A 16,242-nucleotide genomic window follows, 5' to 3' on the forward strand; every position below is an offset into this window, starting at 1 on the left:
ACTTGTAGATGCAAGTGAAAATAATAAAGTATGCTTAATTAATTCTAAACTTTATTTTTTGGCAAGTTTGTCCTTGGTGTGATTAACACTACTTTCTTGGAGAGTTGCTGCAAATATTAAGACGATGGAATTGGTGACGACTCGTCATATATACTTACAAGCATTTTAATTGAATTTCTGATATCAGAAAATAGGATTTCTTATATCAAAATAACTTCCTGATATTAAAAAAGTCAGTTCTTGATATCAGAAAATACAATTTTTTATATGAAAAAGATCAGTGTTCTGATATTAGAAAATACTTTTAAAATTATCTTTAAAAAAACAAAAAACCGGCGCCCCATATGGCTCTACACCAATGATCTTAATAGATTTTGTAGGCAGTTTAGATTAAATTTTCAAAACACATTTTAAGGTCTTATGTTGAAATGCTATAAATCTGTGCAAGAGGTACTGTAACCACCAACAGAGACATTAATAAGTATTTTTTTATTGAAATTATCAGATATACCTGAGAGATTTACGTGATATATCAGTACTCCCAAGAAATTAATTAACGTTACCACTTACCATTGTGTTTCTTTTCTTTTCCTTTCTTTTCAAACTTTTTATCATTTTTTCATCCTTTTTACAAAATGAAGTGTCGAAAGTCGTTTGGAATATATGATTAATCATTTGAATTTACTTTTGCAGGTTAAAATAATTGAAAGATTTATTAAGTACAAATGCAGACTACAGTCAAGTGACATGTAAGGTGCATGTGCATTGTCTGTTGTTGACTTTTGTAGAGGCACGCCAAGAACAAACACACGTATACAAAATTTGAGCTAGTTAGAGTAGTCAAGTATTTAATGCTACATATTGCACTGAGATATATACTACCTTGCACACCAAAACCAAACTACAGTGAACTTGAAGCTCAACACATCATTCAAATATGTATTCGCTGAGTACTAATTAAATATAAAATATTATATTTATCGATTCTAGTGTCTTTAAAATTATTCTATAGGCTACACGTCTGCTTTATATTTATCGATTTATTTATCAAATGAAAATAGCGACAACCAAACCGTTAACTAAGACAAGTTTCTATGCATGTGTGCGGCCGCCGTACAAATGATTACAATTACATTTTAGTATCCGGAGCTTTTTATTTGCATGAAGACTCTTAAATGGTATAATACATGAATGCATGTTATAAAAAAATATTATCGTTTAATAAATGTCTTTTTACGACTTTTGAAATGCACAATAACTTTCGTGTAAATGATGTTATAATACGAAATATCAATAAATAATTGTAGCTAAAAATTACGATCGAACAGATACTCTAAATATATGTTCTAAGATATATATTCATGCTATGGTGGCATATCTCTGCCCCTTGTGTGCAAGTTGTTTTTCTATCAAATATGTCGACATGCAAGATAAATATGTTGACATGCAAGATAATTATGTTGACATGCAACATAATTATGTTGACATGCAAGAAAATTGGAATCAGATAAGAATTATACAAAATCTCAAAAATTCTCAAATATCGCCCACCTGTGACATCCAAGATACTAGATGGTACCTTTTATGTCGACATGCAACTAATATATGTTAACATGCAAGATAAATATGCTGACATGCAACTTATTTATGTCAACATGCAACTTATTTATGTCGACATGCAACTTATTTATGTCAACATGCAACTTTTTTATGTTGACATGCGAGATGAATATGTTGACATGCAACTTAGTTATGTTTACATGCGAGATGAATATGTTGACATGCAACTTATAAGTTGTATGTCAACATAACTAAGTTGCATGTCGACATAAATATGTTGCATGACAACTTTTTTATCTTGCATGTTAACATAACTAAGTTGCATGTCGACATGAATAAGCTGCATGTCGACATAAAGAAGTTGCATGTTAACATAAATAAGTTGCATGTTGACATCAGTAGTAGCGTATCTAGCATCTTGGATGTCACATGTTGGCGATATTTGAGATTTTTTATAACTCTTATTGATTGTAGTTTTCTTGCATGTCAACATAGTTATGTTGCATGTTGACATAACTATCTTGCATATCAACATATTTATCTTGCATGTCGACATAACTAATTGAAAAATAACTTGCACACAAGGGGCAGAGATATGCCACCATATCATGCAGTTAATGTATGCGTTTTAATATTTATATATTGAACCTAGGGTGTACAGCCAAAAATGTAAACCTCTCTTGCAGTGTGTGCAATTTAAAATAAATGAGCATCTTCATTCTTTTAAATAAACCCCTTAAATTAATTAAGTTTTATTTGAAATTAAAGTGAGCATAATTTAAGTTTTGAAATTTAATCACTTTATTTTCTTTCTGTCTTGTAATTTAGAATGTAAAATAAAATAAAGAACTAAAGCAAACATAACACATTAAGATGACTGATGTCCTCCATGTGGCGATTTTTACAATATTTCATAATGCACGTGCATTTTCTACAGATAAAACACGGCCAAGGAAATGTGGACATATTTCTGCATAAATATGATACTTTTAAAATAAATGTACTTTGATTTTAATTCTAGAGTTTAGTCCGGTATACTTATATAAAATTTCCAGAATGAATGCTTCAGCAAATAAAGCAACTTTTAGGTAGAATTAATTAATTAAGTTTGATCAGATCTAGAAAAAAAATATTTAAACAAAATGTCAGTGGACGGCAATGATACCTTTGAAGATATCTAAAACTTTAATAACATTGTATTTATTTTCCACAGATACATGGATACTTATTGGAATGAATCTAATTGGCTCGAATTCCTCAAAATGTTTGATATTTCACACTGGTATGTATAATTTGAACATAATGTCAGAACAAATGTTAAAATTTGCAATATTTGTGATAATGTCATGAAATACAAGCAAACATGTATACACATTTTTACAAAAATAGGCACAAATATGCATACAATGACTATATTCAAACATAACAATTTCTTTATAAATGTATTGTAGGAATTTAATTGATATCGTTATGTCATTTCTACTAAAAATAGATATACGAAAATGCATACACCTATTAATCTATCATTTATTTTTATTGTTGGCAAATCTCAGTAATTGCACATTTACACTTTTCAGAGGTATACAACTGAAGACAGAAAATGCATTTATGTAATGTATGCAACGTTCGCCCCAGAGCGGATCCAGTTAGCCGCCATGTTTACAAAAACATTGAAATTTTGCAAGCAAATTCTGTTGATTTGCTCAGTTTTGTGGTTCATTTCTCGAAAAATGAAACCTGTATCATAAACTATGCCCAATTTATTAAACAAAATCAACGAAAGAAGTACCTATATGACAATAAATGAACAAAAAGGGATTCTTGTCCAAGCGATCACAACACAAACAACCCATGTAGACCGCCAGTCAATGCAAGAAAACAAAGCCCAATAAAATCGTTTATTTAACTATTTATTTCGTAAAAATGAATTCGAAGCGTGAAAACAATATCCAAAATCTATTTCTACTTGAATTTGTCAAAATTACACTTGTTTGAAGCAAAAATTTTGAAAAATATTTATACAGTAAAATGTGCGTTCTTCATGGCGCGGTGAGATTTGTGTTTTACATACCCAACTTTTCATCGTAATTACTTTGTTTAACACTGATGATCTAACAATTTCTTTATATATTGTGGTACATGTATATCTAAACTTTATTTTCCCATTCAAAATTATACGATTTTTGTCGAAATTAGCAAAGATATTCAATGTTTAATGCAACATAATCCGTATCTCGCGTGTAAATTTTTCATTAAATCCAGATTTTTTGTTATTTTGTTTTCAGATATAGTCTTCATTGTTGATTGAAAATGAAGTTTTAGATACGCTTTACAGCGTACATTTATTATTTTTCACGTATCGTATATAGTTAATTTGTAATCTGCGTTCAAAAAAACCAAACAGACACATTTCGTGTAGATTTTGATGTCGGCCATGAAAACTAGCGCTTATCGATTGGGTGCTCTCAACGACGTCCGCGCTCTGGCTATATATACCAGAGCGGTCGGTTTAAACTTCAGTCAGCATTTGAGCTTTCACCTGAACGGTAGTAGCAACGATAACGACAACTATGGCAGATACCGCACCAGCCGCCGCTCCCAAGAGCCCCAAGAAGAAGGCAGCAGCGAAGCCCAAGAAGCCAGCAGAGCATCCTAAATACATCGACATGGTTCTGGACGCCATCAAGAACCTGAAAGAGAGGAAAGGTTCCTCCCGCCAGGCCATCTTGAAGTACGTCATGAGCAAGTTCAAGGTCGGAAACGACGCCACTAAAGTCAACTCCAGGATCAAGGTGGCACTGAAAAATGGCGTCAAGAGCAAAGCATTGAAGCAGAGCAAAGGTGTCGGCGCTCAGGGAAGATTCAGCGTTGGAGAGAAGAAAGCCGCTGTGAAGAAACCCAAGGCTGTCAAACCAAAGGCAGCAGCAAAGAAACCCAAGGCGAAAAAACCCAAGGCAGCCAAAAAGCCAGCAGGCGAGAAGGCTAAGAAGGTGAAGAAATCTCCAGCAAAGGCCAAGTCACCAAAGAAGGCCGCCAAACCCAAAGCTGCAAAGAAATCTCCCAAGAAACCTAAGGCAGCCAAGCCCAAGAAGGCAAAGTCACCTAAGAAGGCAGCCAAGCCCAAGAAGGCCAAGACCCCCAAGAAGGGAGCATCAAAGAAGTAAACGTTCTCTATGAGAACAGCCTGCGTTCAGCAGTATTCAAACAAAAGCCCTTTTTAGGGCTACCAAATTTTTCGAAAAGATGCCTTATATAACACGCAGAGAAACGTACATATGGTTTATAAGAAGCAAACTCAATTTTTGTAGTTTGATACACTTTGTTTTCAAACTTCAAAAATAAGTTTTCTTCACTGTTTTGTTGGGATGAAAACGCATGGGCTTGTCACGAGTTTTATTTGTCTTCATGATTTTATAGTAATGGGGTGGGTTAAAGGGAAAAAAAGTCTGACGAGTGTTAGCACGCGAGAAAGAAGGGATTGTCTTTTGTGCCCGCCATAAAAGCAAAATATTTATAATAAATAATATATGTTGCATGCGCGGATCCAGAATTCTTCCCAGGATGGAATGGGGTCAGAAATGTTGTTGTTTCGGGAGGGGGTGAAGGCATTTCCAATAACTTATCGAATTTAGTAAGATGATTTTCTGAGATCCGCGCATGAAATTTACTTAGTTGTTGATGAGAGTTATCTTTCGTGACACAAAATTTCCGGAATACATTTTCGATATCGGTCTAACTTTTACAGTAATTTTGTGTATAAAAAGCGAATTCCTTGGCTAATTCTGGAGGGAAAACTGAATTTTCAAAAACACGGTAGGTTAAAACTCTTAAACATAGCCTTAAAAACAAACATAAAATAACGTTCCATTTGCTACCCGAAACTAAAATTTTAACACTTTTCACGATGGTTTCAATAGCTTAATTCGAATTTCCTAGGATGTTCTCCCAAATCCCTAACCTACACAGCTTACAGAGGGTTGCTTAAAAAGTAACCCCCCCCCCCCCTTTGCCACACACACACACACACACACACATTTTTAAAAAGAATACATAATTGCGTAGCTCAAATATTAGAATATTTGCATCGCCGGGTTGGGTGATAATTAAACTTATTATGATTCATTTATCTGAATAAAAAAGGAAATGTAATGCAGTTATTAATTAACATTATAACATACTAATGAAAGTATGGGTTACAGTATTACAGTGTTGTTTAGACTAGTGCAAAATTTACACATCTCTTTAATTTGTATAATTTGATAGAGGAAACTCACAATAACATTAGTTTTTGAATATATTTTCGTATTGATAGATTTTCGACAAAATGATTTAACTACCGCGACATCATAGGACGGGCTCATATATCTACACAAAACAAAAATTACACCAATGTCATTGAAATGGTGACAAAGTGATTTTTTTTTACAGCCACTCAGCAACTACTATGATGTAATGTCTCTCAAATATTCATATTTATCATATCATTCATTTACCTGAATGTATTTTTTTAGAATGAAGAAGCAGGTTTTCCCTGCACCAAGATTGGAAAGGTAAATTTGCTCTGCGATTAATTTTGATCTAAAAAGACACTCGTAATGATACAAAATATTCACAATTTCAAGGTTGAAAAAAGAAGATAACATATAGGCCTACAGTCTAGTTTAACTCATGCTTCTCAACCACCGGGACCTGTATTGTTAAAAAGAATTCCAATAGCCAGAATACCCTTAGTCATACTCGTCTTAGTGTTGTCAGATGTTGTGGTGTACAATAAACGTACGGGATAATCTGCATAATTTTTCTTCTATCTTTGGGGGGATGTGCAAATCTAGGTCTTGTCAAAGCAAGAAATGAAGTAATTTACCTAAACATAGTAGAATTTAATAAGTGTACAGATATATAGATTGGAACACCATTCATTGAAACTGAGATAAAATAAGTGGAATGACACTTCTTTATGAAGAATTCCACGGTGACAATATGATACAATGTTAGTCAGATGGGTATGCCCTGCTCACCGACTGTAAGGTAAATAGAGTAATGATGTCAGATCTTGCCAACCAGCATCGGCATACATCTCTTGTACTTATAATAACATTATACTCTGAAGTAGAAATAAATGTTCTATTCTGTTCTGTATAATACTAACTATAATATTTAACGACTTAATTCTTTGACCCTTAGAATAAGAAAGGTCCATATACATGTATATCTTTAAAATGTGACCACTATATATTAGAAAAAAACTTAAAATACTAATCTTGAGATCAGCTAAGCCTTTTTCTAACTTGGATATTTTGCTAATAATTATACAACCTAATATTTCAGTGAGTATATGCTCAGTAGTATATGTATCTTCTGAATCTGAGCATAGTTGTTAAAATGAAACATGTTAATTAAGAGACGCATTACCCAGATTGGTCCTATTGCCAGTATTTTATACGACCGGTCATTTTTTTATATTTTGTAATATATTGCTCACATATGAATAAAAATGTTAAATTATTATGTTATCAAATTTTTTTCCAAAACTAATTCAAAATGATTTAAGCCATGTGTAACTGCAGGTCTGTAGTTACCAGTCTAAAAAATATGCGGTTGGGCAACCTGATTTGTCCAGACCTGGAGCTATGAACATGCAGATTAGACCTCTGTTGTGTGAACATTAATTTAAACAAAACAGATACATTGATGAATTGTCAAAAAATTATTTATGTAGAGTATAACCTGCCTGTAAAATTCTGTCTGCAATTTACATGTAGGGTGATTTCACCATGCATCGGACACCTTTGGATTTTTCCCTTTGTTCACGCATCAAATATCGTCCAAATATAAATAAAACTTGTTTTAAAAGTTGCAGGTTTTCCCCTTGCTTAATTATTGAAGAAAAAATTGTGAAATTGTTAAAAATGTAGAAAATAAAGCAAATTAATGAAGCGTTGAACTATTTCACCATGGATCGGACAATATTTACCAAGCATCGGACAACTATAGCAGTACAGTAGAGATTAAAAATAACAACATTTTCTGGTTTTAATGCAAAAATACAAAGGTTCGGAAAAATTATTTTATTCAAATGCAATTCATATTTCTTTTAATGTAAGTCCTTAAATCTACATATAGGAATTTAGACTAGTGCTTCTGTTTAAAGGAATATTTATCATAAGGGGTTCTTTATCGTGCCAGCTCCTACAGGAACTTTGGACTAAAAAGGGTTTGTCCGTAAAACTCGATTTTTAAGTGGTTTGAGGAAAATGTTTGTATTAATTATTTTTTAAATTTATATTTTACTTCACATTTAAAGTATATCACAAGGAATGGGCACATAATATCCATATTATTAGAAAAAATCCTGCAGTGAAAACTGTCCGATGCATGGTTAACTTTTGTCCGATCCATGGTGAAATGAACATATGGTGCAATAATGACCTTGACATTAATTGTTCAAATTTCTTGGACTTATTTTAATCAAATTTTGTTTCAAAACTTACTTCTTTCTACTTATTTTAGGCAGAGAGTGCATTTTCACTAATTCACAATCAAACGCACAACATTCAAAATATGCTTTAGTGTAAAATCTTCGTAACTAAATTTTCAATAATGGCGTATTTGATGTCATTTTACGATGTCTATATTGCTATTTCTTTGACAATGTGACTGTCAAATTCTTAATAATGATAAAGTTCATTTGTTCTAATTCAGGAATATACGAAACAACACATGAGCGCATGCACATTTATTTGTATATTTATTAACAAAGTTGTCCGATCCAAGGTATGTGTCCGATGCATGGTTAAATCACCCTAGATGTCATGTTTGTATGATGCTGATCGACAAATAAGTTAATTGTAACTATTTTACTAAGTACCATTAATGCACTGATATATAGAAATTATATGGTTAAGTTTTTGGTAAAATTATTTATGTTTTAAAATTTTTAGAAATGTTTTTTAATTATTTATGTTTTTATATACCTTAGACATTTAAACTGTACATTTAAGAGGGAACTCACTTCTTTAAAATTTTGTTTGATATTTTATGCAAAAAACTTTTATTATAAGGAAATCTGTTAAAATCAAATTTATCATGTCTTAGGGAAATCTTTAATTACCATGATAAGTCTTACTACCAAGGGTGTTTCCATGCAATCTTAGAATGATTATAGTTCTTGGAAGATATACATAACGAGGAATCAGCTTTACCTTAATGATTGTTGCATGTCATACCTATTCTTAGGATTTTCATAATCTGATCATGCAAGAAAACCTTGATCAAGGAAATAAATATTGTAAAACAATTGAAAGAAAAATCTGATGATCTTTAAGGTGCATATTTTTAATAGATCAAGGGAGACAGGTGAAAAGTATATTTGTTATGTTTGTGTTTAATCATTATAAAATAGTTGTTAAACAAAAAAAAAAACCCTCAAGATTCTCTGAAAATGCATGAACAATGGTCTTTTTGTGGAATATTTACCACATTGCACTGTTGACATTTCTACGAGGGAAGCAGAAGCAGAATTGCTTGACCTGCACCATTGATTGCCGCCATGGATCTTTTGTAATAGATTACCTCCTCTCATCCCGTGATCCATTTACTTTTTTTATTACTCAGTTTCTGCATGACTGAACACACAGGTAGATAATACCTGGTTTTAAACTATCGAGACACAGAATCCTAAGCTCAAATGATTGTGAAATTACAAAACCTTACTGAATGGCTACATTGCAGTTCTGTTTTTCGTGACTGAATTTGAATGGAACTTTGTCTATTTTTAGGACTCAGTTTTCATTCGAATTTTTGTTGCATGATATCTCTGTGATTTAAGTGATCAATTCACCTGGTGGAGAACTATATCAATAAAATAAAAGATCAAGGTAGGTGTTTATTTACAGAATTCTCTCTAGCCTAATGATAATTTTTGCTAATGACACCCGGTGTCAATTTTATTTGTGAATTTTCTTGACATGGATCAGTTCTGGCCTTGGTACTATGATGCATCACATTTTATCCAGGTGTAATCAAATGGAACCATACAACCAAATACCTTATTTAGCTCGATTACAAATAAACCTTACAAGGAAACTACTGTAGCTTACTTCAATGACACCATATGTAAACATAAATCTTTTCTTTTGTTTGCCTGTGAGTTCATATTACAATTTTAGATTTTATGAAGGTAATTAGGTTGTTTGTATGCATGTGTACGATAAAAGTCCACCTGAATGTATATTGATCAGGAAATAGAGTTGTGTGCATTGGTTGGAATATGATGTAGTTGCATGCATTTATTAATGGCCCTCAGGGAGTATTTGTGTTTGACGTAAGACCCAGGGTTAAACATTCAGTGTGTGGCTACCTGTGTTTCATTGATCTCTGGGTGCTATTGTTCATGAGATATCCACACAGAAATTATCATTCAGAGGGTCTGGATACAACATGAGAGTGCCTCAGCTAGTGTTGTTTGCCTTATTTGTGTACATGTTTTTTTTAACTACTTACATTTTTAAAACACAAGGGGGATCTTTGAGAGAAAATGTCTAATTAGTATGCAAATGTCTCTTGTAGTTATGCCTATTGCTCTGACACTAATTATTTGTAGTGCTTTGTTTTTTTTTACCTGATCCATTAAAGTGCATGCAAAAAGTTGAACATACACATTTATATACATACTGCATTGTAGATCAGTTTAGTTTATCACACATATGTTATTGTTTGGATATTAGAACCATTTTAACAAGAGCTTGGACTTTGGGTAGTTGTGTTAAAAAGCAATGTGACTTAGCCCTGTCTATTTCATTGTTAGCCACTCGGCCATGGCTCTCTGAAATCAGGAAGATTTGTCTGGCTTTTGAGCTAAGAATACGCAATCAGTGCATATTTCGCTTGAAACGACATCATTTTTAACTTGTTTTGACACAAGAAATAGATAGCTACGTCCTACTGAAAGTCCAAGGTCTTGTTAAAATGGTTCTAAAACCAGCAACAACATTGAGAGAGAGAGAGAGAGAGAGAGAGAGAGAGAGCAAATATAAATGAATACATATATACATATGTCCTGAAAATTCTTTGGATTTAAATTTGGTTAGTTGACATACATTTCTTCAACCTTTTCTAGTTTTGAGTGTTTATCCTTTATACTGGTACATGTTTACTCATAGATGTTCTCTGATTTCTTGGAAATATTTTAACAAATAGACCTTTGCTTTTATTTATAAATGGGTAAATTTATTAGGTAAGTTACCACTCTCCACTGATTGCATGTCTGTCTGTATAAAGTTTTTGTAGGTTGTATTCATAGCCATGCATGGTTCTTTCAAATATAGATGCAACGTACAGGACGTTGTGTTGTAAAAAAAAGAAAATAAAATATTCCTGGTATTTAGGAAACAACATGGGAAATAAACAGATTTTTAAACTTACATGTAATTAAAGCACACAGAGGACAATGATGACAGTCTGCAGCCATTGGCGAGGATTAAAATATTTTAATGACACCTTTGAGCTCATATGTCATATGGCTGGGGAGATTATTACAATGCATCTCTCTTTAAGCTTAATATGTAGATTTTTAACTTGACGACGATGACAATAATGCATATCAGATAGAGATGTGAAATAAATTTCACTTTAATAAGATGCATTGATCATTCAGTCAGATTAGCGATAGATGTTGCATAATAGATTTTCATACCTTTAGAGGCTTTCACAGCTAAACATGAATTTGTAAACATCTATGTTTATGACTTTTTTTTTTCATACGCCATTTACTGTAATTTGATATTTCATGTGATGAGATATGCATTTATTTCTATAGGTATTATGGTAATACTTATGGTAAATACTTAAAGATAAACTGCAAAAATAAAGATAAAATGGGGTAATATAAATTTTTTACTTTTGTTAGCTGATTTATTTGAAAAAAAAAAGTAAAATGACAATTTTATTAAATACTGAATGAATTAGCAGATTTTCAGTTATACAACACTCGAGATAGACCCAAGGGTGTATTTTAAACAGCTTTCAATATTTGCTTGCAAAATCCTGAATATTTATTTAGTTAAATGGGTTCAATTCATAATTTAAAACTGTTGGGATCAGAACTATGTGCATTGATGGATAATTTTTCTACCTTTAAATGCATGTATTTTAAGAAAGATTCTAGATTTGCAAATTAAGCCAGATTTACAGATCAGCTCATCAAATTTTCAAGAGAAAGCATTAATTTTCGTAAATTGTGTGTAGCGGTATGTAGAGACTGTTTCTCTGGTAATATTACTTTGATAGAACACGAGAATGAGTCAGCAGTCCATCCTAGTGACATTAGAAGCACAGCAACCTATTCATTGATCAACTTATCTTGTAAAATGAAGCAGCTTGCTCTACCTGTTTGATTCTTGGAGGCTGATCATACAGTCTGTACTTTATTTCTTCCAGAGTCTTCGACTGAGATGCAAGGACTTTGAGAATGACTTCGTTCAAAGCAGTTTTGTCTGTGATAACAGCAGCTCACCTGTTATACATGGGCAAGTATTTCTTGAATGTTCTTGACTACATTTTATCCAGCAGCACAGGGATCTGATTTATTTGACTCTTTTAAAAGTAAACTGTATAGAACCATTTCAACAAGAGCTTGAACTTTGGGTAGTTGTGTTAAACAGGAATGTGATGTAGGCCTGTCTATTTCATTGTCAGCCACTCAGCCATAGCTCTCTGAAATAACAAAATTTGTCTGGACTATGCGATCGGTGCTTAGATCGGTTAAAACCACGTCATTTTTAACTTGTTTTGATGCAAGAAATAGATAGCTAGGTCCTACTGAAAGTCCAAGATCTTAATTTGTTAGGTCACCTGAGTCACTCAGGTGCCCTATTGCAATTGGTCTTCGTCCGTCGTGCGTCATGCGTCTTGCGTTAACAATTTTACAGTTTTAACTTCTTCTTGAAAACAACTAAGCCAATCGTTACCATTTTTGGTGTGAAGCATCTCTATGGTAAGAAGAATCTAAATTGTGAAATTCATGGCTCTACCACCCCTGGGGTGCCACGGGCGGGGCCAAATATGCAAAAAAAGCTAAATTTTCAAAAATCTTCTTCTCTACTCCCACGCAAGTGAGGAAAAAACTGGTTGCATGGTTATGATGTCCATAAAGCCCTCTACCAAAATTTTGAAATTTATGGCCCCTGGGTTAGGGGTTCTGGCTCCAGGGTGGGGCCAATATGGCCAAATAGTAAAAATGTATTAAATCTTAGAAAATCTTCTTCTCTACTACCATATATATTTTCTAAAAATTAAATGCGTGATTATGATGTCCATGAAGCCCTCTACCTAAATTGTGAAATTCATGACCCCTGGGTCAGGGATTCAGGATCAAGGGTGGGCCAATATGGCCAAATAGTAAAAATGTATTAAATCTTAGAAAATCTCTTCTCTACTCCCATATATATTTGTTAAAAACTAAATGCATGGTTATGATGTCCATGAAGCCCTCTATCTTAGTTGTGAAATTCATGACCCCTGGGTCAGGGGTTCAGGCTCTAGGGTGGGGCCAATATGGCCAAATAGTAAAAATGTATTAAATCTTAGAAAATCTTCTTCTCTACTCCCATATATATTTGTTAAAAACTAAATGCATGATAATGATGTCCATGAGACCCTCTACCAAAATTGTGAAATTCATGACCTCTTTGTTAGGTGTTCAGGCTCTAGAGTGGGGCCAATATGGCCATATAGTAAAAATGTTTTAAATCTTAAAAAAATCTTCTTCTCTACTCTCACACATGTGAGCAAAAAACTGAATGCATGGTGATGATGTCCATGAGGGCCTCTACTAAAATCGTGAATATCATGACCCCTTTGTTCGGTGTTCAGGCTCTAGGGTGGGGCCAATATGGCCATAAAGTAAAAATGACATGGGGGGGGGGGGGGGGGGGGGGGAGGAGGCGCAATATGGCAATATAGTGTTAATGCATATAATGTTTAAAAATTTTCTTCTCTATTCTCACACATCTGTATAAAAAAACTGATTAATAATTATGTTTACCAGATAGTCCTCTACTTCATGTCCCCTCAAGAATGGGTTTTGACTCTAAGGCAGGGCCAAAATGGATGTATAGATGTTAATGCATATAACGTTAAAAAATTATCTTCTTTACTCCCACACACCTGAAAGGAACTGAACTCATGATTTTGTAGACCAGATCTTTTAGTTTTTCACCAAAATTATAGGTTTCACAGTTCTTTTTGAAATGTGGTCATCATTACAAATTTATAATTTGTCTACTCCAGTATGAAACCTAATTAATTAGATGCATATATGAGACAATTAAATCATCAAACATAAAGATAACTTATTTCTGTTGCTGATTACATTTTTATGAAACCTAATTAATTAGATGCATATATGAGACTCCATGACAAGTTTGTGTATGGGATATATGCTATTCAGGTGACCGTTAAGGCCAATTGGCCTCTTGTTAAAATGGTTCTAATACATGTATGTTACAGTAGATTCCTTATTTAGATGTCTATTGAGTTCTTAATTCTGCGATTTGACCATTTTGCATCAGATCCCAGGGATTTTAAAATTAGATTTTCCAAATTTTTATCATAGTTTCATTTAGTTTACATTTGTCTGAAAAATTGAAGCAATATTTTAAAATCCAAGAGATGTGCTTCTCACGATTTTATGTGGATATTAATTTCTCGTGTTTAATTAGAAATTTACAGTACTGGTAATTGATTCATCTAAACAATCCGTAATAGATTTTGCAGATACATTTTAGTTTTATTTATAGTTGTACTTAAGTTTTACAAATATGATAATTAATGAAATGACTTCTGCTGATTGACATGTTTTTTTTTATGTAGTGGCTGCTGAATTGAAGATGTTATCGGAGAATGGAAGCTATACCGTTAATCCAGATCACACTGTAGTATTGCCTTGTGTGGTTCAAGATCAAGGGGCAAAGAAGGTCAGATTAAATTTCTCAATATTTGTTATCAAGGTGAAGTAAAAGAATATCATCATTTACCTCAGTGATAACTTGCCTTATGCCACATTTACACAGACTTGTATTCTGTAATGATCAGTTTGTTACTAGTAATTTAAAATTTCAGATTTTTTTCCAATCCATTAAATCATCAAACATAAAGATAACTTATTTCTGTCGCTGATTACATTTTTAAAGGAACATGTACCGGTATTTTTATCAGGCACTTGAATAGCACCAAAAAGAAAAAAAATAATTTAAGCACTATCCCTCAAATAAAGGAGGCATATAAAAAATCCTGAACTCTTTCATATTTTAATGCTGCATGCTGCATCACAGACTGTCTGTTCTCAATAAAGTATGTCCTTGAATATGTCAGGAAAACTTCCTATCATTTTGTCTATGCTGGGTAACAATTGAAGATAGGCATTTGTAGTGGGAGACTGGGCGGGCTATTTCCTTTGTTCTATCACTGTTTTGAATTGATAGCCACTGACAGCATCAGTTTAAAAAAATATGAAGTTTATAACCAATTTATGGACAAGTATGGTTCTGTTGATGAAAGTAGAATGGAAATTACGTTGTGATGTGGTGTAATTCATTGCAGCCACGGGAGACTTCTTTGATTCCTGATAGTTTTCTAACTGCAATAATCAATATTCCTGGTAGTAAAAAAGTTGAAGTTTATTCTATTTAGAATTTCATCACCATGCGTGGCCTTTTATATCTTTGTACTGGTGTATGTGTGTTACCAATGCTTAAAGGCATTGAGAGGTAACATGACTTAATGCATAATTTGTTCTTGAATTATTTTGTAATGTTTTGATCACCATCTAGCATAAATTATGTTTAAAAATGGTATTATTTAAAAGTGCAAAGAAAGGATAGGAATGAAAAGAGCCTTATCTGTCTTATATGCAACTGAATGAAATTCAGTTATGCAACTGAATGAAATTCAGTTCAGAAAGTGCCTATGGATTAATTGTCATAAGTACTCATCAACAACAATCAATTGCAGTACTGCAAGAAAAAAATGTACAAAGTTGCCTGCATTTTATTGTATCTGGGGAATCAATGTAAAAGAAAACAATTTCCCCAGAAATTTGTATCATACATAGTGATATTGTTGATATTAAAAACTGTATGCAATTGGCTTCCTTGTGAAGGTGAAATCAAAACAGACCTATTTGATACAAGTAACAATTCTTACATTTTAAAAACTGTATAAATTGTTCCAAGAAAAAGGAACTTAAGTAATGCATTGAATATTATTTGCATTAAATTTATGTTAATGTGTAATGTATGATGTTTTTTAAGTAGCCTACATTTTTGATTTCTAAGTTTTACCATCTGGCGTCACCAACTTGATAAACAAGTATTGTGGAAAATTGATAGTGTTCTTGAAAAAAAAAATACATGCAAAATGTTAAGTTTGATTATAATAAATGCATTATCTTTTATTCTCTCCTTTTTTTTTTTAATTGTAGGCTATCTGGAAAAACCTGAAAGATGGCAGCAAAATTTCTGTCAATTTTGAAATTCTGTCCCAGGAAAAAAATAAATACACTATTGAAAGGCCTCAAGGTAAAGTGATACATGTATTACAAACGGTAATTATGTGTATTAAGGTCATTGATAGTAATTTCAAAGAAAATAAAGTTCATTTACTGCTTACAAGAATTTTTTTGTA

The 16,242-nt window shown here is 32.7% G+C and overlaps 2 protein-coding genes across 2 annotated transcripts in view; both read left to right on the plus strand.

The window, feature by feature from the left end:
• The first annotated feature begins 4,097 nt into the window (after positions 1-4,097).
• LOC128165375 (histone H1.2-like) lies at positions 4,098-6,110 on the plus strand. The gene is made up of 2 exons (XM_052829841.1): positions 4,098-5,373; positions 6,072-6,110. Exon 1 carries the CDS (start codon positions 4,131-4,133, stop codon positions 4,722-4,724), a length of 594 nt encoding a protein of 197 aa, XP_052685801.1. The 5' UTR covers positions 4,098-4,130; the 3' UTR covers positions 4,725-5,373; positions 6,072-6,110.
• A 2,899-nt stretch (positions 6,111-9,009) lies between these two features.
• Positions 9,010-16,242, plus strand: part of LOC128165373 (uncharacterized) — a 37,710-nt gene continuing 30,477 nt past the window's right edge. The window contains exons 1-4 of the mRNA XM_052829839.1: positions 9,010-9,437; positions 11,998-12,086; positions 14,431-14,534; positions 16,040-16,136. Coding sequence (XP_052685799.1) covers positions 12,029-12,086; positions 14,431-14,534; positions 16,040-16,136 — 259 coding nt within the window. The 5' untranslated portion in view covers positions 9,010-9,437; positions 11,998-12,028. The remainder of the gene's footprint in view (positions 9,438-11,997; positions 12,087-14,430; positions 14,535-16,039; positions 16,137-16,242) is intronic.

Source organism: Crassostrea angulata, chromosome 10 (assembly GCF_025612915.1).
Source record: "Crassostrea angulata isolate pt1a10 chromosome 10, ASM2561291v2, whole genome shotgun sequence".
NCBI lineage: Eukaryota > Metazoa > Mollusca > Bivalvia > Ostreida > Ostreidae > Magallana > Magallana angulata.

Bases quoted from the DNA above. Each gene is read 5' to 3' on its own strand.
- LOC128165375 (XM_052829841.1), top strand. From the start codon at position 4,131: ATGGCAGATACCGCACCAGCCGCCGCTCCCAAGAGCCCCAAGAAGAAG.